Genomic DNA, 24112 nt, shown 5'->3' with positions numbered 1-24112 from the left:
TCTATACAAGGCAGTCCATTAGTTTATAATTGCAGTTTCCATTAAAACACACCTTCTTTGTTCTAGTTTTAAAATTAAGGGAAGTAGTTGACAAATTTTAGGGAAGGTTTAGCTTCCATATTTTAGGTTTTTTTAAAAGCAGTTCTGCAAAGCTTTTGTAGTACATTGCAGATGAAAAGAATAATTTAAAATATTACAAAAAATTGCAGTGAGCCTTCTTCAGATCCACAGAGGAAGGAGAGGCATAGAGGCTGCTGGAAGACTGTGGCTGCAAGAAGAAATGATGTGGTGCAGATTGGCTCCTGTGGCTCTGAGAATTTGGATCGTGGGTCCAAATTCTACCTCTGGCCTTTGGCCAGCAGTGGGTGCCTAGGAAAAATACAAGAAAATGGCAAGAATACTGTGCTGCTTCCCACCCGTGTAATTAGCTGGTGTCAGGGGTGGTCCCTTTTACTTACGAGGCCTGACTGGATTTTTCTTCCTTGAGTTTGACTGATCTCTTCTTGAACCTGCGTGAACTTTGGACACCAGCAATGCTGTGTAGCAGTAAGCTCTACTGTTCAGCTAAATGTTAGATGAAGAATTATTGCCTTTTTTCCCCCTCAAATTTTCCATTTATGATTTCATATTATGGTCCCTTTATGTTTATTTAGAGGAGACGGTGAACTTCACCTCCAGTTCAGCTTGAATGATTTACACTTGATTTTGGAGATCTTTATCATATTCACTGAGTTAACAGGAGTGCACCAAAGGATGTTGCTATGGTTGAAATCTTTTATCAAGCGGAGCTTAAGAAACTATTCTAAAAACTGTCTGAGCCATATTTAGAGGTGCTTCTGGAGGTGTACTTCTGTGTGATTGATGAAGCTAATCTTGTTCATTTCCATTACTAAAAAAAAAAGTTAAATGGCTTTGATTTTAACGCTTTGATACATCTGGGCAACGTTCTGCTGCTGCGCTTACTGGCATTTGTCACAGTATTCTTAGATGGTGTAATTCAGAGATTGATACCAGGTGAGCATCTGTCCCTTTGTGCATAGCAAAGGGAAGTAGTTGCTGATGAATGCAGATGTTTTAGTGACAAATACTGAAACAAAATTTTTTGCTATTTCTAGGTCGGAGGTCTACACACTCACCTTCATCCATCAGTACTCAGTATAGCAGTGAAGATGACTCTCATGTTGAAACGATAAACGACAATGTTAAAGGCAAAGGGGATCATGATTTCAAAAGGGCATCTGATAATGCAGCGCATGCACAATACGGAAATGAGAATGGGGAGAATGAACTGCTCAGAATGGAGGAAAATCAGGAAACTTTTGTACTGGAAAAGGAAGGAATAGAGGAAGCAGAAAAGGCAAAACCAGAAGATCTAACAGCAAGGGAAGATACTGGAATTTTTCGTGAAAATACAATGGCAATACAGCGCCAAAGTCCTAATGTTAATGGGGAACTCGAACAGGCTGAGTCAGTAGAAAGTAACGTAGGGGAAGATGGGGAGAAGAATACAAGTACCAGGAGGGGTGATGGGGTGGAAGGTCTTCTAGTGCCTTTGGAAAGCAGTATGACCCAAGTAGAGGATAGTGATGAAGAGTCTCCTCAGAGCAACAAAGGAATTGGTGAGTACAGTCCTTCTGCGCAACTGTGAGTGGTGCATACAAGTATTGGCTGTATTTGCCTTTATACTAAGTCATGGTGCAGCATGGGGAATGCAGTTGCTGGGCTGTTTTCAAGCTACTAAAATACTCAACTGCTGTGAGTGCAGTAACCACCCAGACTGTAGCCTTGGTTTTCTGCTGCTTTTCTAGTATTTCCAGCATAAAAGCTATTCTTTTTTACTGCAGTAGCTGGGTTTCACACTTCATGCAATTATTAGAAAATCCAAATAAGATTTATCACCTGTAGGAGAATCTGCGTGCAAAATGGGGGGACTCTCTTTATAATGTCAAAATACTAGATTCAAAAAGAATACCAAAAATTACCATGTGAATTATAGTCTTTCAGACAAAGGTCAAAACTATGTCAGTGGATCCATGGTTGTGTTGCTTCACTCTGTCACAGATTGTTGGCAAGGAGCAAATCAGTTGTGTGACACCTTGTTTTTACTGTCGATAAAATGGGCGTCTTGCAGTTTCAACCTTGCCTTTATGGATAAGGGACAATTAATAAAAGGCTGGTCACATGAGCAAGGCTTTGCATTGTTATATCTGGGGAATGGAAAAAAATGTAAGCCCTTGCTTTGCAATGTCATTCAGCTCATGGGGGAAATGTCTTGGATGCTGTTAAATCAGGGAGAATAAAAGAATAGCTGTCTGCACTGGTGCTGATGTAAAGGAGAGCCACAAGCCACGGTAGATGAAATTTCCAGTTGCCTTTCTGGATGACGGATTTGCAGTGGAATGTAGAATGCTTTTCCTTTATTTTAATAGAAGTTTTTGCTTCTGTTTCAGTTGCTTTCTGTTCACTGCAGTGCATCCATCCAAGAGAGCTGTGTGTGGGATGCTGGTTTGAATGCTGGTGCTTAATGATTTGCAAGTCTGTTGCTCCTGGGTTACTTTCTCTTGTGCATTGCTTTTGCTTTGTTATGCATTCTGAATTGAGACAGTAAAGACAGTAGCATACTATTAGTTGAATAATGCTGAAATCTTCAGAGACGTTTGCTTCTGGAACGCCTCTCTCCATTTGTGTGAAAGAAACTTAAATTTAAGCACCTTAACCACTAGGCTCAGATGAGTTGATTAAGGACTACTGAAGAAGAAAGAACTTTAAAAACTTAGACAGAATATTATGCTGTAATATGTAACCCAGGAAAGATCAATCAGATGTGTCAAGCTAGTAATCTGGTACTGAGTTAGCCTAAGACAATAGCATTGTTCTTTTTTAGCGTGAATTCCAGTGTGCTTACATTCCACACACATGGTTTCATGACTCTAGGTCTGAACAGAGGTCCTCTGTCAAATGTAGATAGATTGTCCCGATGTTATGTAGGTAACAGCATTTACATTTTAGTCAAGTCATGCATCATCCCTGCTTCTGGGAGACTACCGGAGAGTCAGGGACAGTGCAGGTCAAGGAAGGACAAGAAAAATCATTGCATCATAAAAATTACAGGTAAGAACAACTTCCTAAATGGCATACAGATTTTTCCCCATCTACATGCAGGTTGTCTAGGTAAGTTTTATTGCGAATAAAGAATTGGCAACAAATGGTGTGTAGAGCAAAAAGAAAAAGATAACACCTTTTTTGAGATACAATGAGCATGCTAAAGGGTTATTGTGGGGTAACAAAGGCCACATGGGAATCTTAGCTTCTTCTAGCCACTGAGCACAGGTGCTGCCATGATAGATTCTGATTCAAAAATTTAAGGATGTCTGTAGTCTTAAAAGAAGTACCAGATGGTTACAACTCCCACTGCTCCGGTCCCCTGCAAGGCTGAGGGCTAAAAGCCTCCAGAGACACCTGGAGGGCTGAAGGAGCTCAGTCCCTTGCTGCAACTGCGGAATTGGTTCTCAGTCCATTCCTGGGCCTCCCTGATTTTTTCACATGATCTTCTCTCTAGGGCAGGTCATTCTGATCGGCTGTCCAGCCTGCCTTGAGATGAGACTGATATGGCACGGTTTTGGTTTTGCCCTGGTGAGACCCATCATGCTCTGCTTATGACAGGATTTCTCCTAACTGGTGCTGCCATTAACAGTGCAGAACTAATTTGTTGGAGAAAATTGTATATGCTGAGGAAAACAAAAGGTGCAAAATGCTCCTCTGGGGTTGTGTAGTTGCAGGCTGAGTCCGGGCAAATCACAACCGGTGGTGTGACAGGATCTGTCAGAAGTGTGGAAGTATCTGGGATGGGCTCCTGCTGTGTGTTTTCTGATCTTGCTGTGCTCTTTGTGACAAGGAGATGCTGCTGATCCCAAGAGAGAGAATTATTGTGAGCAGTATTTGTCATCCTTCCCTGGGCAATGTGCTTTGATAGACTGCCAGTTCCCTTTTGTCAAATGTTATGCAGGCAGTAAACTGCAAAGAATGGGAACTGCCAGCTAGTCAGACTTCAGGCCTATAATCAAGACGAAGTACAATATGTGCACTGTACCTAGCAAAGCACTTGGTATTTCAGCAAGTCGGAGAAAGCACTCCAGGACAATGTCCTGGATGTCCTGGAGCAGAAAACTTCTTGCCTTCTCTGCAGAGCTGAAATGTCAGAATGATTCAAGCAGGTTGTGCACTGTTGCACAGACACCTTTGTCAGGATCTTGGTCCCAGGAGGGACCTTATAAACACTGTCCTGGGACCTTCCCTGCTCAGCTTTCATGGTTTCTTGCAGAGAAGTTCTTTGTGTTTCACCCAGGTGAAATGTGACAGCAAGGAGTGAAGCCATTGCTGCCCTTTAGGACCTGTGGTGTAGGCAAAAAGGCATTCATGCTGAGCCTGTAGACTGAAATGGTCTTTTTCAAATAATTTTCTCAAATTTCAGTTCAGAGCTATGTGGGTGCAGGGTACTGATGGGGTAGGAATGATCGGTGGAAGCACAGAGTAGGAGGAACCACAGGAGGAGAAAGAAGAAAAAGTAAAAGCAGATGTGAAAAATTTGAGCAGAAAGACAGAATCATTGGTGTAGAAAAAAACATCATAGGAAAAAGGTGAGAGAGCACAGGCTGTGCGTTGGCAGCAGAGAGGCAGGGATTTGGGAAGGGGAGAAGCAAGCTTGTGGCAGGGGAGACAGTGTTAAGTCTTCTCCTCACTGCCAGCCTGTGGGAACACCACCACTCCCACTCCTGGACCTTTCAGTGCCCTGACTGACGCTGAAGCAGCAGGAAGATTAAATCCCATACATACAGCTACATGTGTAAAAAAATCAGCCTCATAAGAACTGGTAGCTATTTTGCTTAATAAATTGCTGGAGGAAACATAATGCCATGTGCAAGTAAGTACATGTGATTTCGATACGTGACACCCGGACGCAGCAATCCGTAGAAGGCATGTACAAACACTTTGAGGCAGGACAGTATTTCTGTGGGTTAAGTGGGCAATTCAGATGAGACTGGCAGCCAGGTCGGGCAGTCTTATTGTGCTTATTTTTATGCAGCTGCTTTTCTTCTAGCAGAGCTCCTAGTAACTTCAGAAATGCCCAGCAGATCAGCCCAAAGTCATGTCTCTCACAGTAGTCTGCATCTCACAGTGGCAAGAGAAGATGCTGTTCACAAACACGGGAGGCTCTGTTTTCTGGATTTCCCTCCTTTTGTAGCTCTCCCGCAGTCCGATCTGTTGTATAATAGCTGTTCAAAAAAACCGCCTGCCTAGTGCTCTTGTATCCATTTGTAGATCTGATGCCCATGTGTTTGTCCAGTCTGTGTTTGAAGCTGCTGAGACTGCCAGTCCCTCAGGCTCCTGTCACAGCAGTTAAATGCTTCTGTCCTGTCCATTCTTTATGAAGCCCAGAATTTTGGGTACCTTTATTACATGCTCTGCTGCAGAGTGGCCCGAAGTCAGCCAGCCAGCTCCTTAGTGTGGGAGCATTAGCTTTTTACTCATGGCTCCTTGTTTTTATTTTCAGAGAAGTTGAACGAAGGTGTTACTTGAAAGCCGAGGTGTTATACCATGTAACACCCCTTTCTCTAGGCTGTGTGTCAGGATTTAGCCAGAACGTGTTGAGTGGTTTGTTGTGGCAATTGGTTTCAGTCTCCATGTTTTTGTAATAGAAGGCCAAGTCAGGATTCAGATCTTTTCTTCTTGCTGGCTGAAACCCTGCTCCTCTACTCTCAAACAAAATACTCTGTCTGAACAAAATGCCGTAGGCTGATTCTGGGAAGGTCATTGGTAAAGATACTGTGAAGTGTCCGTGTTCTTGCTGAGCCTTGATGTAGAGCTTGTCTATAGAAACTGAAACTTGCAACAAGTGTCTCTGCAGCACTTCCACTGCGTAGATGAAGCTGACCAGTGTACCGCTTCCTATCGCATGCGGTAATAAGATCTAGAAATGTTGCGACTGTCTCCTTTACGTTTTGAAAGTTATGCTTGACATAAGCATTGAGTACAAGCAGTTGACTGAATTACTCCCTTTCGGTCAAAGCTTGGTTGCTCCAAGCTGCAGGGGAGCAGTCTGAAATGTGCCACCACTGGCACCATCCAGGCAGCAACAGGAATTAATCAAGTCTCACGCTAACAGTCGTAACACTGGCAAAAGCAGGCAGCTCTTTCGGACAGGTACCTGGAGGTGTGTGGCTCCTCACGGACGTGGTATACTGGCAGTAGAGCCCATTTGGCAGTAAAACCAAGCGTGAGATTTGATGTTAGGCTGTCAGTCCACACCAGTGGCAAACTGGCAAGCTCTTTGTGTAAAAGGCTAACCCAGTAACTACAACAGGAAAGGTAAGATACAGAAAGCAGATGGAACTTGAAGGGAGAAGCCTGGGCTGCTGGAGGGGAGAGCTCTCAGAGGAGATGCTGAAGGGACTGGACTGCGTACATAGCTGGAATACTGCTCATAAAGAAGTCCTTTAGTATTACTGGCTTGAAATCCGTTTGCATAATCATCCAGCAACTCGTAAAGCAAAAAATGGCACTGATAGCACAATCTGAACAATTGTCAAGTGTACAACTTGACAGTGAAGCATCGCAATCATTGCATTTACAGAGCGGAAAATACTTCCCTACTTGTTTATAGGCAAGCATAGGTCTTCAGTCACTTACATTAGTTTGGGGAGTTGAGGAATTCTTAGAACTGTACTTGGGAGCCTAACATAGATTTTTTTTTAAAAAAAAATACTGATGGAACAATAACAATTTAATGTCTGTAAAACAATGTTGTCGCTTGTACGTTGAACCCCCCTCAGAATGCCTGACAAAATCTCATTGTTTTGTGAAAACGTTGTGGAAGATTGCCGCTCTGTGCTTCAGTGGATGCTCCTGTATGAATTTTCCCTTGGATTTTTAATGGTTGTCTCCATTTGGTTTTAATCTGCTTAACAGAATTATTGCTGGTGAAGATTTACATGGCTCTAATTGGGTCTGCCCTAACATTTTAAATTTTAAACCAAGCTGAGATAGCTGGATGACTTCTTCTCCCCTTTTGCTTTTTAATGGTTTCTCTTTCTTGCTTCCTCTTTTGTAACTTTGTGATAGTTTTTGAAGATTTCAAACCAGTCCAGGAGGAAATAGCAAATGCAATTGGAAATGATCACGATGTGAATTCTGAACCTGAATCTAGCAATTCCCATACAGATGAGGAAGAAGAGAACATACCAAGTACAGAGTGTGATGCTGCTGAAGGTGAGGTTGGCCATCAAGTGGGGGATTAAATCTTCCTCATCTGAAAGCTTTTTATAGAAGTGTTTGCCCTTTCCCTTTCATTTCTAGGCTGTTAAACCCTCCTTGTGCTCTTTTCTTTCCTAACTTGTATAAAACTGGGTGCTGACTAGCTGGCTTCTGTAGTCATGTATAATTAATGCCTTTTTGGCAGTTACAATGGTCTTAGGCCATGAAAAAAACGGCTGCCAATCAAAAAAATAGCTGTGGAAAGCAGGAATCCAGTGAGTTTCCCTTTGCTTCCGGGTAGCATGGGGCCTCTCTGGGAAACACGTTGTCAAGACAGGCAGGATGGGACTGACAGACTGGGAGTGAAGCTGAACTGCAGAGCTGATCTCTGTGCTGTGCCCTGTTTGTCTCCCAAACTCATCTCCCTGTTAGTAGTTGGCATAATTGGTGGTGAGGAAATTTCAGCTTGATCTTGGTTCTCTCCAAAACCATTTCTGGTCCTTGCAACCCTAGCAGTTTATTGCTGGAGACGTGATCTGCCTGACAGAAGAGCCTTGTGTGTTAAACAGGGGATGTTAAAGCCAGCTACCCTGCCGCAGCAGTGAGCCGCAGTGACAGTAAACGTTAAGGTTCTACTCCACACTAGCAACGAGTCTGAAAGAGAAGAAAACCATAGGTTAAAACTGACCTCGGTCTGCACTGTTGCTCTTATATTTCCTTCTTCCATCCTCTGAGAGTCTAACAGCTGGCAGGAACAGGTCATATATATTGTCTTCAAATTGCTAGTTGTGCACAGTCTTGTACTTCAGCACATTAATCCAGGGTGCTCTAAGTTTGTTCCTGGTCAGCTGGGAGCCTTTTGATCTTCTTCTTCTTCTCTGTAGTCCAAGAACATAGTCTCTTAAGGTTTGTTGTCTTTCATCCAGAAGGTATATACAGGAGGCTGGAGATTCCTTCTCATCTCTGGTCGGTCAGTAATCATCTTTTTCTCAGTAGTTCTTTCTCAAATGAAATTGTTTCTGCCTTGGTCTCATCAGCTGACCTCAAACAACTGTCTATAACATGTAATTTCAAAGTCCAGTAGTCTTCAGGTGTTGGTCTTCATTTCTGATCTGTGTTTCTGACACATAGACCAGGGTAGAGGATGTGGTTCCTGGGCAGCCTGACTTGTGTGTCCATTGTCCCTCCAAATCACGGTTGAAACAAGATTGCTTTCCAGGCAGGTGACCTTTGGAAAGCCTGGAATCTCCTAGTTGTTAACTGCTCAGGTTCACACGGTGCCTCATTCCAGCCCAGTGCAGGACCTCACTTTACAGAAGGGAATGCTATGTAAGCAGCAACCGGAGCAATTAACTCCTCTCTCTGCTAATGAAGCAGGTAAACATGTAGACTATAGCGCACACAACACAGCATTTGGTTTCTTTTAGACAAAGTGAACAAAGCATCTATTTTACAGGAACTGGCAAAATCCATTACATTAGACTCAGTCCAGTATTAGCAGCCAGACAGTTCAGACACTGTGCTTTTGTGGAGGCAGTAATATTTAACACTGGGTGACAGTTTGGAATGTTTTATTTCGTTTTGTACCAAAACTTCCCTTAGAAATTTTGTAAATGATGACTTGTTACTGATCTTGATGGTGGGCCTGAGCTCTCCCAGATTCAGGAGGTGGGATTTTCAGTGTGAGTGCTGTAAAATTATGATAGTGATTGATAACTGATTTTTATATATGTGTATAAGAGAAGAAACAATTTAAAATATAAGGGACAGAAAGCTAGTAGTAAGCATAAGCAACCAACCTGGTGCAAGGTGCATCTTGAGTGAAGGCATGATTTCTCATATTGCAAAAGACAGAGTTTTTAATTCTAAAGTGTGGTCTAGTGTTCAGGTGATGTGTGGTCTGGTGGGAGGAAACAAACTACTGTGCTCTCTTCTCTCCTTCCCCGACCACCATTCTCTCTCTGGAAACTTTCTTCTCAGTCTGTCCTCTCTTCTTCTGGTTCCTTTACTGCCTGCAGCTGCTTGAGCTGCCTTGTGCACCTTCTGCTTTCCTCTGCAGCAGACCTGCCCCATGAGTGAACCGGGTCCAGCTCTGAAGCGCGGGGGGGAAGAGTGGCAGTGGGGATTGGCAAGGCCAGCGGAAGGGCTGTGGAAGGCAGGTGCGAGGCGCAAGCTCTGCTCTGCTGGCAGAGATGGGCTGGACAAATAGTGTCCTCCAGGCCTGTTTGTCACCTGGAATCTTCTCTGGCTGCCCTTCCAGAGATGGGGTCCAGTTGCACAGCAGCTGCCTGAGCAGGCAGCAAAAAGCAGTAATTGTGGAGTGCAGTAGTGAAAGAAGGTAAAAATTAAGTCAGAAGCAGTGGGAGGTGATTTGGGGCGAGACAGCCTTTGCCCAGTTTGGGAAAGGGCAGCTTGGGACAGACATTGCTCCTTGCTCCTTTCAGTGGCACAAAACTTCTCATTTTCTAAAGAGTGGGAACCTGCCACATTCGTACATAACATCAATGTACAGGCTTTGTACAGACTGCTGCCGGTGCCTGCCTGGGGATGGATCCTGGAGCGCCGAACTCAATGAGGGCATTGCCGTTAAGTTCCCAGGGGGCAAGAGTCTACCCTGTGTTATTTCCCTGGTGTAATTAAGGAATCCATGGGAACCCATTTTACAGGAACAGCTGACTGTTCTTCTTCCTGTAGAAATGACTGTGTGTGTATTTCACATGAGCAATTTACCACCTATTTGTGAATATTACTGTGAAGCCTGTAGCTATTTCGTACACACACCTGAGCTCCCTGCTGGGCAGATGAGGGAGAGAGAGAGAGAGAGGAGGCAGGGCAGGCAGAACTGCCAGAATTGAAAGCTGGTCACGTATGAACATTTTTGCTTGAATTAGTTATGCCAGATGCCAGAACGTCAGCACTAGAAACAGTCAGAGCACAGGTGCGTGGTGAGAAGCAGCACAGCGCATTTTCTTCTTGTCACCATGCTGATGTCCTTTCAATGCTTGGGAGAGATAGCATCTTTAATAATAACCCTGTAAAACAGCCTTAGCACTAATACAGTTCTCAATAAAACTTATGTTTTGATTATTTCTTAATAGCACCAGATGGAGCTTTCTTGGCAGAAGCCACAAGAGCACTTGATGCGCAAAAGGCAGCAGAGCAAGTGGTACAAGCGGGGTGGATTGCAGGGGAGAGACACGCGCTGGAGAAGGAAGGTTTGGTTGCTGAGGGAGGAGATGCTCGCACCGAAGAAGCAGGAGAAGAAATGGCATGGGCAGGAGATCTGTTGCCCAAGGAGGACACAGTGGCCGCGCTGGAGGCAGAAGGCCAGCCTGCGGTGCTGGAGTCTGCACCTGAGGAGAGTGCTGTGGCAGAAGATCCCCGTGGAGAGGGGGCAGGGAGGGGAATGGTGTCTGGCATAGAGGTGGCAGCTGGGTGGCAGGGGGCTCTGGTGGAGGGGACAGAGAGCGAGGCAGCACTGGGGGAGCAGGCACCCAGGGGAGAGAAGCTGGCAGGGGCACTGCTAGGGACAGGGGTGGCTGGAACGGTGTGCGAGCAGGTGGAGGTGGCTGGGGGCGCCTCTGAGGCAGAAGAGGCTGCGGAGGCAGCCCCCGAGGCAGGGGAGGCCGTCAGGGTGATGGGGCCTCGGCTGCAGGTGGTGGCCGAGGCAGAGGGGCCCGCAGCGGAGGGAGGTTTTGCAGGGCAGGGCCTTGCGGCGGCTATGCCTGAGGGAGAGGAGGCTGCGGAGGATGCCAGCCTGGCAGAGGGGGGCATTGCCGGGGTGGTTGGCCCTGAAGGAGAAGAGCCCGTAGGGGAAGCCTTTTCTGAATGGGAGGTGGCTGTGGAGAAGCCTGGGGCTCTCCTGGAAACATTAGGGGACACAAACAATTCCCCAGGAGCTGCAGTGCCCGGAGGACGAGAAGGCTTTGTAACAGCAGATGAGTTTTCCCAGCTGAAAGCACCGGGGGAAGAGTGGGTGGAGGTGGGGAAAGTGGCCACAGGGGCAGCGACATCTGAGAGTGGCGAGATGTCAGCGCTGGAAGGGAGCTCTGCCCCGAGAGCAGAGGATGTGGTGGTGGAGCCTGGTGGGGGTCCTGTGTGGCAGGTGGCAGCTGTGTTAGAGGCAGTGGTGGCTGCTGGCGGGGACCCCCTAAGCCAAGGGTCACCTCAGCTGGAGGAGACCGCTGCAGCGGAGAAGGAGGGCTCAGCAGAATCCCTGTGGGGTGGAAACCCATCTCTAGGCAGCAAAGCAAGGACAGACGGTGCGATGGACGATCAGCCTGATGGAGGGGTGAGGGGAGTATCCACCGAGCGAGCCAGGACAGAGGCAGGAGCTGGGGAGGTGGCGGCGGCCGGAGCGCTGGGCCCTGGGGAGCTGGCGGTGGGGCCGGGGGGGTCTCCTGCGGAGGGGGTGTTGGGCAGCACGGTGCTGCCTGCCCCGGGGCTGCGTGTGAGCGGGGCGATGGTGGCAGGGGAGGTGGGCGGCCAGGCAGGGCGTGGGGCTGTGGCCGAGGCAGCGGCAGGGGGGGCGGCAGTGGCTGCCAGCGATAGTGGGTTGGGGGCACAGGAGGGGGTGACAGCAGCAGCGTGTGGGGGACAGGGCGGGACTGGGGCGGCAGCAGGGGGGGCAGCTGGGGAGTCTGGGAGGCACCGGGAAGGGCTGGCTGATGGAGCTGTGGCCTGTGGGCGAGGGGTGAAGCAGGAGGCAGCACTGGGGTGCGAGGGAAGGGGGACAGCGCCGGCGGGGTCTGAGGGCCAGGGCGAGGTGGAGCAGGAGCGGGGCACAGTGCGTCTTGTGTCCCCACGGCCTGGAGAAGTGTGTGGAGCGATGTCCCCCGGGCAGCGGCCGATTGCAGAAACCTCGAGTGCCCCTGCACTTGGGGATGGGGGAGTGGAGCCAAGGGGGAGGGTGTCTGCAGGGGGTGAGGGGCTGTGGCCGGGCACCCAGCTGCAGCGGGCAGCCCGGGGCACAGGGGCAGTGGGGGGCAAGGATGGGCCACAGGAGGGGGCAGAGCAGGCAGGAGTGAAAGCCGAGGAGGAGCAGCCAGGCCTCTGTGAAAACACAGAGGGAGAGGTAGTGAGTGCCTGGGCGAGTGCAGGGAGCGCTGCTGGGGTCAGGGAGCCGAGGAAGGACAGTCCCGTCGGAGGGAGCGCCGGCACCCTGGCAGCTGATGTGGGCGAGAGGAGCCGCGGTCCCTGAGAGGTGAGTCCTGCGTGAGCTGGATGCTGCCCCCGTGCCCACTCCGCTCCCCACGCTGGTCCTGTCAGAAGTGGAGGATGAGCCACTTGGTCCCATTTCTTGTACTTCCCTTCAGTATCGGCTGCTGGTAGCTGGGGTAAGGGACAATCGGTCCTTTCAGGTGGGAGCTTCTGCATTCTCTCCTGTTCCTGAAATCATGTTGCCAGCACCTCTGCTCTGGCGCTAATGCCTGCAGCCCCTCCGTTGTCTCGTCCGTCTGGCCGCACGGAGCAGCTCCCACCACCCAGTGTGCAGCTCCTCTGCCCGGCGCTGGCGGCAGGCGAGCCTTGGCAGCGCTCATCTTCTCTGCGTACTCTGACATCTGCTTGTAGGAAATCTGTAACAGCAGTATCTCAGTAGCTGAAAGTTCAGCATGTTTCCTGTAAAGCTAATGGTTTTTCTTGTATCGTAGGATGCTTTAAACCCAGCCGCAGTTGTGGTGCCCTCAGTACAGCCAAAGGATGGGGAAGAAACTCTCCTCTGAGCTTTTTCTGCAGCTCCTTCAGTGCCGTGTCCTGCAACATCTACACAAATCGCTGTGGATTTGTGCCAGTTGGGATGTTCACTTCTTTATTTTACTCTGCAAGTACTGCAACCATCTGTCTCGTTTTACTAGAGCAGCTTCTCAGTGTGTGGCAGACAACTGAAATAAGCCTGTATATGCCAGCCCAGGAAAAAGCACTCCATAATTATGAAGATAATAATCGCAAGGCTTGTGCCACAGCTGTCATGCTTGTTTTTCCCAAAACAGCAAAATATTGGACTGGCTGAACCTCCCCTCCTCCCCTAGACAGCGCTTGCTTCTGCTGGCTGGTGGGAGGGAGGGCTGAGGGCAGATGTGCCGTACGTGTTTCCATACGGCAAGGAGCGTGTCTGTGAAGAGTGCCTGTGTTTGTGTGTCTCTGTGTGCTGGCTGCATTTTTCTGCGTGTCATTTACCTTCCTGAACCACAGGCTCTTCGCCCCAAGTTGGGGCCGTGTCTTCACTGCTGTGCGTAGGGACATGCTTTGGTTCTGGTAAGAGCATCCGGGGGTGCTCGGCAGAGGTGTGGAACAGCAGCGTTGCTGGGGGAAGGGTGGCCTCGTGCAGGGGTGTTTAGCTTGGGGGCTGCGGCCACCCACCTGCCAGGCCAGGGAGCCCTTCCCCGGTGCCGGGCGGGTGGTGCAGGGGGCTTCGTGGGAATCCGGGCTTGCTGCTGGCCATGCTTCAAGGCATTCTTGGGACCTTGAAATGTTGAAAATTGCTAAATCGAAACCGTTCTAATGTTTGTCACTGAATAAAGCCTGGCCTTTTGCTTTTGCTGCTGTCTGTCAGGAGTAGCTCCCTGGGCCCACAGAGTCCCCGCGGGAACGGCAGGAGGGGTGGCGAGCGCGAAGCTTTTCAGCCCGGCGCTGGCCGTGGGTCTCCGTGACTGCAGTCTCCTTTCCAGCTCTGCCACACCTCCGAGGGCTCCCCGAGACCCTCCTGGGCTGCAGGGTGTGCAGCGCCTGGCGGGCCTTGCTGGGGGGGCTGCAGGGTGCTCAGCCCCCACAGGGCGGGACTGCAACTGCTTCACTTTGGGAAATAGAACTGAAATGAGCAGGAGTTTCAGTGAGTGGATTGTTACCGTAAGTCACTTAAGATAATATACATGGGATAGGGCATTTAAATGGGATCAAGTAATCCATGTTTGTTCCCTCCTGTAGTAAAGATGTTGCATTTGTATTTTCAGTCTGGATGCTAGGGAGTGCTTTGGGAGGGAAAGGTAGACAAAAAGGACTGATAATAGCTTTACAGTTCTCAGTAGCCTAAATGAAAGCACCGTGTCAAGTGATCCTGAGCGGTGCAGTCGAATTCTGTGCAAGATCTGCAGTATTTGCTTAAAAACAAGATTTGACTTTTGATCATTAGGCAATGGGCTTTTGCTTTTAACTAGGGAATGTCCATGAAGTATGAAGGGGCTTATTCACTGGACCAAGATTTCTTCAGTGTTGTTCAATATTAAAAAAAAAAAAAAAATGCAGTAAATAGCTGATTGGTGTTTACACACTCCACAGTTGAATTCACCTGGTATGTGAAGTGTTCAGAATTTAAATTCATTCTAAAGACCTTCTCCAGAGGTTTGTTTTTTCTCTATACATGTGTGCACATGCACATTTACTTGGGTCTGTGAAAAAAACCCACACCAGTCTGTGCAGTTCCTTGGCTTTTTGCACACGATATCATTGTAGGAGTAACACCTGCCAGTCAGGTAGGGCCCGGTCTTCGGTATTTCTCTGTGCTTTCTAACCAAATGACTAATGTTGGGTTGAGTATTTGTGCCGCTAAAACTGCACCACGCAGATATCCACGCAGAGCAAATGCCTGTGGCTTGTGCGCGTGCCTGAACCAAGGCCGTTCACAAGCAGAGGCTCCCGCACACGGGCTGCAGCTGGGGCATGAAAGATGGACTTGGGCAGGGGGAGGAGCGCAGGGATTTGCCTCGGGGATTCCCAAGGCAAGGCTGAGGCTGCACTGGGGCGGCTTGTTTGGCCTTTAGCTGCTTTGCTGAGCACAGGATGGAAATGTGAAGGTAGGAGGTGTGATTCTTGTAGGCAAGTGCCGGCGTCATCTGCAGTGTCTCAAAATACTCTTAACCAATACTCCTGCTCTGTGAAGGGAGAGCGTGGGGAGCGGGTCCGAGCTCCGGCGCTGGCTGTGTCGTGTCAAGGGGGCTGTGGTCCTGCCCTGCCCAGCCCTTGGCAGGGGTGATGCAGAGGTGGGGGTCAGCACCCGGGGCAGCTCGCCCGCGCTCGGGGCTGGCTGCAGCTGCAGCCGCTGAAGCGGGTTTCTCCTGGTGCAGCCTCTCACTGGCCACCAGCCTCCACTCCCAGCGCTGGGGGAGAGGTTCTTTCCGTGCGGGCAGCAGCTTCCTTTAAAGAAAGGCGGCATCCAGCGCATGCTGGAGATGATTAAGTGGCAGTGAGAGTTAGCAGCAGCAGCAGCCTCAGTGAGATCCGCTGCAGCCTTTTAGAAAAGAAGGCAGGAGCTGGTAATCGAGAGGCAGCTGAACTCCCAGGGTGCTCTCAGGCTGCAGAAGACCTGGGGCACCAGGGAAGCCCTGGATGAACAATGCAGTGGTGATGGTAAGGCACTGGAAAGCGGACAATTCATCACTTAAAATAGTTAAAAATATTTTTAAATGGCACTTGTGTGTATGATTTTAAAAATTGGGGAAATGAATCCTTTGGTGAGGACCGTGCAGACTTGTACAGGCCCTTGTATTGCTCTAAAAAACCACACTTCAAATACTCTGCTTTTATATACTGATAGAAAAAAGATTTATTAAATTTCCCAAGAGCACTCCATAATTTTGGAGCTCATATCGTATTGATGAGATCATCTGCCCTCTCCCATGCTGCTTTCTCTGACGGCTGTATTTATGGGATGGATCCAGGCGAGCTTTGATCTGTGGTGAGGAGACAGCCCACCCCCCACCCCAAGAGCTCGCCCACGCTGTGTGCAGACTGCCCCTGCACGCTCGCCACCCCCCCTCGCCCCATCCCCTGTCTGCTTTGTTTGCCAGCGGCTTGGGGGGATGGCACGGCGGCGAGGGGATGGTGCTGTGGCACGGCAGAGGGACCTGAGCTAGATTTGCACCTGGGCCCACTGAGACAACTGATTTCTGAAGTGGTCAGAGGACTTGAACCAGGTATGGAATTGGGTTTCTTTTGGCAATTTTGGCTCCCAAGAGCTGCCCTAGTGCTGCTGGTGTGGCTGTTGCACATGCACCACTTGTGTACTTTCAGAACATGAGTATAGCTGTCATCTGAGCAGGTGGAATTTTGGTAAGAAGCTAAACCACTGAAATGGATAATTTTACAGTTTTGGAAATGCTACCCGGGTAATTTCTGGTCTCCTATCCATTGTTAGTCAGTATTTAACTTCAAAGTGAAAAAATGTAGGTAGCACTTAGGGAAAAACAAAATATGCACCACACACACACACACACACAAATAAATAGCCTAATTAAACTGAACCTATGTGAGAAAAGCTACCACCGGACACAGTTGCCACCGGCAAAACTCATTTTTGGCTCGTCAGAAAGGCTTTTTTCTAAACTGTCTAAGCCACCAGGTGTTCTCGGCAGCCTGCAGCCGTGCTGGCGACTGCTGCACCTGCACCGTTACTGGTCTCGCAGCCAAGTCGTGCCTTGTGCCACTGCTCAGGTCATGCATTTCACCCATTGGAAACCCAGCTGGCTGCGCGCTGTGGGCACGGTGCAAGACCGACTGTTCAGCTGGCACCGGGCACAAGCCTCGGGCATCGCTGCTGGGGGTGTGAGGTGGTGCCCAGCGGTTGGCGGCGGAGCACCTTGCACGGGCGTGTCTGTCCCAGCCTCGCGCCAGCTCCCAGGTGAGTTTCTCTGGCTGAGCATTTTCTGCAGTGCTTTGCAGGCTCAGCTGTACAAAGCAAGTGTGACCGAGCCCTCTGCCTGCCTGCGCGCCCGGGCCTCGCGGGGGCCGTGCCCTGGGAAGCTGGTGGGGGCCACCCTGCAAGAAAAGCCCTCTGGCTCCCGGGCTGCCCCTGCTGCAGAGGCGCTGGGCTCGCTCCTGGTTGCGGTGCAAGCACTTGCTTGGTTGGACACCAGTTCATTTTAATCGAGATCATCTATTACTGCTATGTTAAACAATTTAAAACATTCCTACAGCTACCAGGCATGGTAAGAATCCTTGGAGCATCTTATTCTTTATAAATATTTCAGTGTGCTGGGCTCCTTCGGCTTCTCTGGGAACACTGCAAACTCATTTAATTCCTGCAGACAACCTTAGAGCATGTTCTATTCAGTAATTTACATTTTTCAGAGTTTTCATTTGTATTAATAACTGATCACTCCTATGAAAGACACTTTCCCCCTAAGCCTGATGATCCTTCTATAGGGACCAATTAACTAAGACACTATTTTCTTCAAGGACCCAGTAATTTTAATTACTAGTAAAATTATTTGCAAGCCCTTGGCCTTGTAAAGACCTTTCTAAACTACAAAAGTTTTGCCTTCAAAAGCTTTCTGACTTTTTTGTTGTTGGTGGTTCCGCGTGCCCACTTCTGACGCTTGCCGAGGCGCTCAGCAGCCATACCAAGCAGCTCAGGCACCGGTGAGCACACAGAGGTATTAATGCAGATGCAGTCTGCCCTCCTTGCTCTATTTTCTGTTCTCTAATCCTGTTTAGTTTCTGGTTTTTTTTCTGGGTTTCAGGTATGGTTGCTGTATTAATGAAGAGGCATTGCATAATCAGTTTAAGCAAGGGAAAAAGACATGGTGCAGCGGTATTTGTAAGAAAAAATTCCTGTTGCAAAGGAAGCTTAATACTGGAACGGATTTTTCAGCTATGACAATTGATCCTTTCTGCCCTGTTGGTGTCTCACACACAAGGAGTGAGATCTGACCTCTGTCCGTCCCCACCTTCTTCAGCTTGTTCCCTACCTGTGCTTCGGTAGCTCTGCCATAGGAAATACCTGGTCAATTAGAGTCAGGCCGGGAATTTTCATTGGCAGCCCAAATGCACCCTCTCCCGTCTGCTGTGCATGTCTTTCCTCAAAACCTGTCAATGTCCAGTGTTGCTCTCACTTCTAGAAATAATACAATCAATTTCCTCCAGTTGCAAAGAAATCTGGATGCTGTTTTGTTGCAGTTTGCTATCAGAGAATCTCAGCATGGTTTGGGTTGGCAGGGACCTTTGAGACCACCCGGTCCCCGTCCCCCCACCACGGGCAGGGACCCCTCCCCCCAGCCCAGGCTGCTCCCAGCCCCATCCAGCCTGGCCTTGAGCCCTGCCAGGGATGGGGCACCCACAGCTGCTCCGGGCAGCCTGGGCCAGCGCCTCGCCGCCCTCATTGTAAAAAATTTCTTCCTTAAAACCATTAATCGTCATGGGGTTAATGAAACAAGGGGCAAGTGAAACAAAACCAATAAAAAACCACCTCTAAATCTTGCTAAGTGAAATCTTCCCCAATTTTATTGCTTCATGATTGTGAAATTAATGGCATGCATGGAAGGTGTGAGTTGGTAAAGCCTACTATGCATTTATAGTTCACATGCATTGCACTGTACGATGCCTCGTGGCAGACCCTGGTTCAGGGACCGCAGCTGTGAGAGACCAACACCCTTATAATATCCACAGAGCAACACACAGCAACTGTGAATGCACATTTCTACTCAGCCAGTAAGACAGCTGTGCCTTTGAGGACAGCTGAGGAATAATATTACAAGAAGATTGCTTGCAGCTAAATGTTGCTAATTTGAAAAAAGACCTCAGAAAAAACCAGCGTAATTGACTTTCTAATTGCTTTTAGAAGAGTTCAAGTTTTCCTGCCCTACCTCTTTTTCCTCTCCTTTTTTTTTTTTTATTTAATTTCCAGTGATTAGAGCTGCTGTTGCAAAGCCTGGTGGTGGCACTGGGTGTGCAGCATGTGGGAGATGGCACTCTGCTGCAGCTTTGCTTTGAGTCAGAAATGCAGTTTTGCACTGTGTTAAGATTATCCTATTTGTGACACCATTTAACATATTCTCCTTCTGGTTTAAGGTTCTGGAGTTCCTGCATTGCTTTCTGTAAGCAAATGACTGAACAAAAGCTTACACTCTGGTAAAAACAATCACTCAAACCAAACCAAGAAAGTGGATAAGAAAACACAAACCTCTGGAAGAGTACAATTAAGTTGGCCACCAAAATACCTCTGTTCTCAGTGAGCAGGAAAGCAGCCAAAGATCAGGGCTCTGAAGAGCTGCTGTGCTGGGGAGCCGCGTGAGCCCATGGTGCCAACAGAGAGACATGGGATGTGCCTGGGACTGCAGAGAACTCAAAGAGAGAGCAGATCTGGTTCAGAAGCTGGGGGCAGGAACATCTCTGGCTCCATGGTGGCCTAGCTGGTGGGGGGGCGGGGGCAAGAGGCTGCTTCTCTCCGTCTGCCAGCCAGGGAGGGGTTGATAGCCCCACGCCTTAGTGCAGTCCAAGCTAAGGACGCCTGGACTTGGAGCTCTGAAACTGCAACAGATGCGTTTTTACTTTCACCTTGTGATGTTATTAATGCTCAAGATGAAAGTGCAGCATTCCTTGTGGACATTCACTTTGCTAAAGGATAGATGCACACCACCAAAAAAACCTCCAACCCTCAGGCAGGTCAGCAGAGAATGATGCTAAAGCAGAGCTTACGACAAGGACATTCACCCTCAATAATAAAGCGGTTTGGTTTAGGCATCCTCAGCGTACCACGCGGTGCCTGGGAGCGAGGCTGGTGCAGTGACAACTGTTGCTGCTGGTCGATGGCGAGTCTCTCTGCAGGTGGACAGTGCAGGCGGCCGGTTCATGCTGTCAGTTGCTTTCTTCAAAGCTGCCGCTGCTGCTGCAGGAGTGAAACCTCATGGTACTCATGGGATCCGACACGTAGCCTACAAGATGCAGAGAGAAGTTCACATGTGGCTCAACATAGCAGTGACTCTCCCCCACTTTCCCTGCGGTGACAAAGTCAACAAAATAACGTGCGTATCAGTTTGAGATGAACAGACACAGATCTTTTTGCTGGCTGCAAATTTCCATTCAGTATCATCTGCTGCAGAAAAATTTTACTAAGAAGTAAACTGACCCTATCACTCAGGATGAATTCACAATAATCAAGCACAAGGAAACTTTGGTGTGACAGACAATATCAGTGTTTTAGTAACACAGCAGAAATTTGCTATTCAAAAATAATACCTTTTGCCCTTTCTGCTAGAGCTTTGGAGGGCTCAAAATAAGCATTTTGGTAAGCATTTAAAAAATATTATAGGTCTTGACACTACAAAACAGAAAGCAACTGCTCTTGCCAGCACAGTATTTCAAATCATGAGCTGCTCCAACAATGCCAAAGAAACCATGTCTCCCTTTCCACAGTGTCACTGGTCAGCTGCTCCCGTTCTTATTTTACTGTAGTAACAAAATACAGTGGGGCCAACTCACATTTCACAATAACCAGGCATTGTACAGAGATACTCGGATGCTTGAGAAACAAGTGAGCAGAGGAATTGGAACACGAAAACTTTCTGGGGCGGTGGCTGGGGTGGGAGAAGGGTTAGAACACATCGCTAACACTCCTGCAAGCCAGGCTCCTGGTGATAAACAAAAGAAACACAGCTGCACAAAATGAAGACTCTGGTAATTATGACAGTACTGACCACAACATCGCTAAACTGTAGTTCATAAGCAGCTCTGGTTTATCTCCTAATCTCGACACACTAGGCTTTGAAAGCTGGCAGCAAAGGTTTTCCTTAAGGAATCTCACGCATATCCTAAATAGGCCGGGCCTTAACACTGCCGCTCTTCTGGCGCATGCTGGATGTACCCCGGACACTGGGAGGTGATGGTAGTGCGTGTCGGTGCTGAAGCCAAAGCCAGTGTGTCACTGTGTACGTGAGGAACAATGGTCTGTGGCGGGGCACGTTGCAGGAGCAGGATGTACTTCTGAGGGCCTCTGCAGCTGTGGGGACAACGCTTCGCACTGTGCTGCAGTCCACCGAGCATCTGGGTGGGAGACCGTCCGCGGCTCCACCGTCACTTCCATTTGCCTGCCTGCTGCTACACGGTGGGGAGCCTTTGCTTTACTAAATGCTTTCATGTTTCAAATGCCCTTGACCGTATCCTCTGGTGGGTTTTTTTTCCCTTGTAGTGCTTGTGAGTTGCATACTAGCCAGGATGAAGATCTGGAGGGTGCTTGGCTTGGCTGACTCCTGGGGGTCTGGCTCTTCTTGCCTGCCAGGGATGTACCTCCTCTCGGTTGGAGGGTGCCCCTTCCCAGCGCCAAGGGGGATGACAAATGCTCTGCCACAGCTTGCCTTGTTGCAGAACTGCTCAGCGAGTGCATGCACTTCCCTGTGTCGCAGGACCGCTTCTGTGCTGCAAGCCTTGCCAGCGCCTTCTCTGCAGCTGGGAAACTGGTGACTGTTGCAGCAGCATCATTGAGCTTGTCTGCCAGTGTCTGAGAGCTGCAGTGAGCAAGGAGAAGCCAAAGTCAAAATTAAACTCTGTTTACGGCAAGAGGACGTACAGTTTTCTTTGGGCAGCGTGTACCTGCTTCATCAGATTTCACTGCTTTCAAGGTAGTGTTTAACTCAGAATTTGTGAAACTTCCTGTGATGAGCAGGGGCTTTGCTTTCACTGTAGAAGCCAGGGTTGTGTTTACCTGCAGAATTTCTATTTTCAAATATAGCCAATGAAAAAAATTGTTGGCTATCACAGAGGCTCTTGCTGGAATGGGAGCAGGGTGCTTTTGGGGTTTTTGCTGAGAAAGGAAAACAGCGAGTGTATTCTCTATTGATAACAGACTGCAAGCACCAATGAGGATAATGGGAAACATTAGGCAAAAAGCAAACAGAAAGAAAAAAGATCAAAGTGGACATGAATGGGGAGAGACAGCGGTGAAATCCGTTTATGTGGGATAAATAAAGAGTGCAAATATTTGCAATCATTGCACCAAGCACACTAATAAAAAAGGGCTCGGGGCTTTCTGTCTTCTGGTGTGCTGCTATGCATTGTAACGGCTTCGTCACTCTGCCAGGACCTGGAAGCCTGGGCTGCAGCCAGGGCAGCGTGGCTGGGCCTCTGGAGCAGCTGGGTTTGGTGCTTTGCAACGAGGGGTGGTGATTACTCACGATACATATCCTGGTGACACTGCAGGACTCAAAGCTGCAGCGGTCTGCTGAAATGAAGTATGTGGCAAGGAGTAGCTTCTCCAGTCCCGTTGTGTCTAGCAGGCAGGTTCTTCACTTTCCTCTGCACCTCCCTGGCTTTTTCCACTGTTCGCAGTTAGTGCAAGGCTCAGCTTGGCCAGCTCTTGGCTGTGCTGCACTGTGGTCCTGATAGCCCGACCAGTGACACGGGCCTCTGGCTGGGGCTGCCTCCTCTGCTACTCACACACTTTCAGTCCCTTCTGTGGAAACTATGATTCAAGGAACAGCAATATGTGAAGATAAATCTTGAGGTCTCGTGTGTGGAGTCTGAAATCCCCCAGTTTAAATGCAGCCACTGAGAGTCTCTTCTCCACCAGCCCTCCATTCCCTGTTGTCCCTTTTTAATACAGACTTGAGAAGCCCTCTTCAGTCTTGCCTGGATGGTCTTACTCTAGGAGTTCAGTAAAGATTTCTGTTTCATTCTTGTTTTCTTCCTCCTTGAGTTTTCCAGTTGCCAGGTACCTGATGAAAGCTGTGCCTCGAGGAATGGCTCTCTGCAGCTGTGAAATGCACACACAATGCAAAGGGTTTGTTCTTTTTTCAGTTTTAGAGGTCGTTACCTTGCTACTCATTATGACAGCAACACTGCTGTTAGCATTGTACTCAATAAATATTTATATGACCAGGTTTTCTCTTTTTCTCACCCAATGTGCTCTGTTCAGAAGAGGGGCGAGAGTGCAAGAGTCATGCTGAGGCCCATGAAAAACAGCAAAATGACAAGCTTCTGACATGTGCTTCAGGCAGAACAAAACACTGAATTCTCCTGGTCACATAACAGGTTGGAACGTGGTAGAAAAGGGAACAGATGCTGGGAGAGGAGTGAGAAGGCCCCAGGGCAGGGGACAGCAGCCAGCTCGGAGGATGGCAACCCTGTAAAGTCAATGGATCCACTCAGCACAGTTGCCATCTGAACATACAGAAAAACGTATGTAAGCACAGAGCATACAAAAAACGAGTGTTTTCCTTGTACGTACTTATGAGGTGTAAAGCGCGGAACACCTCTGCTGATGGCAGATGCAGAGAGACCTTCCTGCTGGGGTGCCTGGTGTACGTATCTCCTTTGAAGTCAGTGTTGCTTGTCAAAGCCCAGCCCCACGCCTTGGTACTGAAGATGTTGCTGTCATTCTCTGCCATGTCAGCCTCACGGCTCCTGCCGCCTTTTTGCCTTCTTTGTCCATCATCCCAAAGCCTGATACAAGTATTCATGAAAAAAAAAGTCCTACCCACCTTTCAGAACAGACGTGGCTGGTGCTGGCCATGCCAAACCCTCGTTGTCTGCCGGCTCTGTGGTGCTTTTGTGAGTGTATCAGAGTCTGGGTTTGCATCTGGTGTTGCTGGGCTTACGGCAGCGCTCTGGTATGGTGAGCCCTCTAGCCATGGGTTCAGAAAATACCTTCTTGCACTGCTTCATCTCTGGGGCTCCCTGAGCATTCACACTTGTCCGGGGGGGTGATGAGATCCAGAATATCTGCATGGCTCCAGGCAGATGGTGGAAGCATGGTCTGTGGCGCTGTCATCAGGCAAAGGTAACTGCAGGCGCTGTGCTGCTGTTTGCTCAGCAAACACAACAGCCAGAGCGGGCAGGCCCCGGCTGCGTGGCAGTGCTGAAGTGGGGAAGTGACATCCTGTCACCATGGCCCTGGAGCAGCTTAGGATGTTCAGGCAAACAGATCCACTGGTGCTGGAGGATGGAGCAGCAGTGCAGGACAGAAGCTGGAGGCTATCCAAACCCACGCACTCGGTAGGTGTAGTCCCGCTTCAGCAAGTTACTGAGCTGGGACGTACTGCTTGAGCGTTAAGCACGTACAACCCTGGCAGCACGTCCTGAAAGCAGCTTCACACCAGTGGCAGATCTTTCTAGGACGCAGCAGCTGAGCCTACTGCGAACAAAGGTTAGCATGAAG

General features: G+C 48.9%; 2 protein-coding genes and 1 long non-coding RNA gene across 3 annotated transcripts in view; 2 read left to right on the top strand and 1 right to left on the bottom strand.

The window, feature by feature from the left end:
- ERICH3 (glutamate rich 3) overlaps positions 1-11800 on the top strand; it is a gene marked incomplete at its 3' end in the record, with an annotated part of 46309 nt that extends 34509 nt beyond the window's left edge. Inside the window, exons 13-15 of the mRNA XM_055724968.1 lie at positions 1116-1619; positions 7120-7266; positions 10350-11800. Of these exons, the coding sequence (XP_055580943.1) occupies positions 1116-1619; positions 7120-7266; positions 10350-11800 (2102 nt within the window). The remainder of the gene's footprint in view (positions 1-1115; positions 1620-7119; positions 7267-10349) is intronic.
- A 78-nt stretch (positions 11801-11878) lies between these two features.
- Positions 11879-13791, top strand: LOC114015607 (uncharacterized). Its single transcript, XR_003559618.2, has 2 exons — positions 11879-12454; positions 12903-13791. It is a non-coding gene; the product is annotated as an uncharacterized LOC114015607 (long non-coding RNA).
- Positions 13792-18367: 4576 nt separating this feature from the next.
- TNNI3K (TNNI3 interacting kinase) overlaps positions 18368-24112 on the bottom strand; it is a 93654-nt gene continuing 87909 nt past the window's right edge. The window contains exon 25 of the mRNA XM_055724304.1: positions 18368-19895. Coding sequence (XP_055580279.1) covers positions 19819-19895 — 77 coding nt within the window. The 3' untranslated portion in view covers positions 18368-19818. The remainder of the gene's footprint in view (positions 19896-24112) is intronic.

Source organism: Falco cherrug, chromosome 12, assembly GCF_023634085.1.
Source record: "Falco cherrug isolate bFalChe1 chromosome 12, bFalChe1.pri, whole genome shotgun sequence".
Lineage (NCBI taxonomy): Eukaryota > Metazoa > Chordata > Aves > Falconiformes > Falconidae > Falco > Falco cherrug.
Note: the sequence above shows the minus strand (reverse complement) of the source record. Positions and strands in the feature narration are given on the sequence as shown.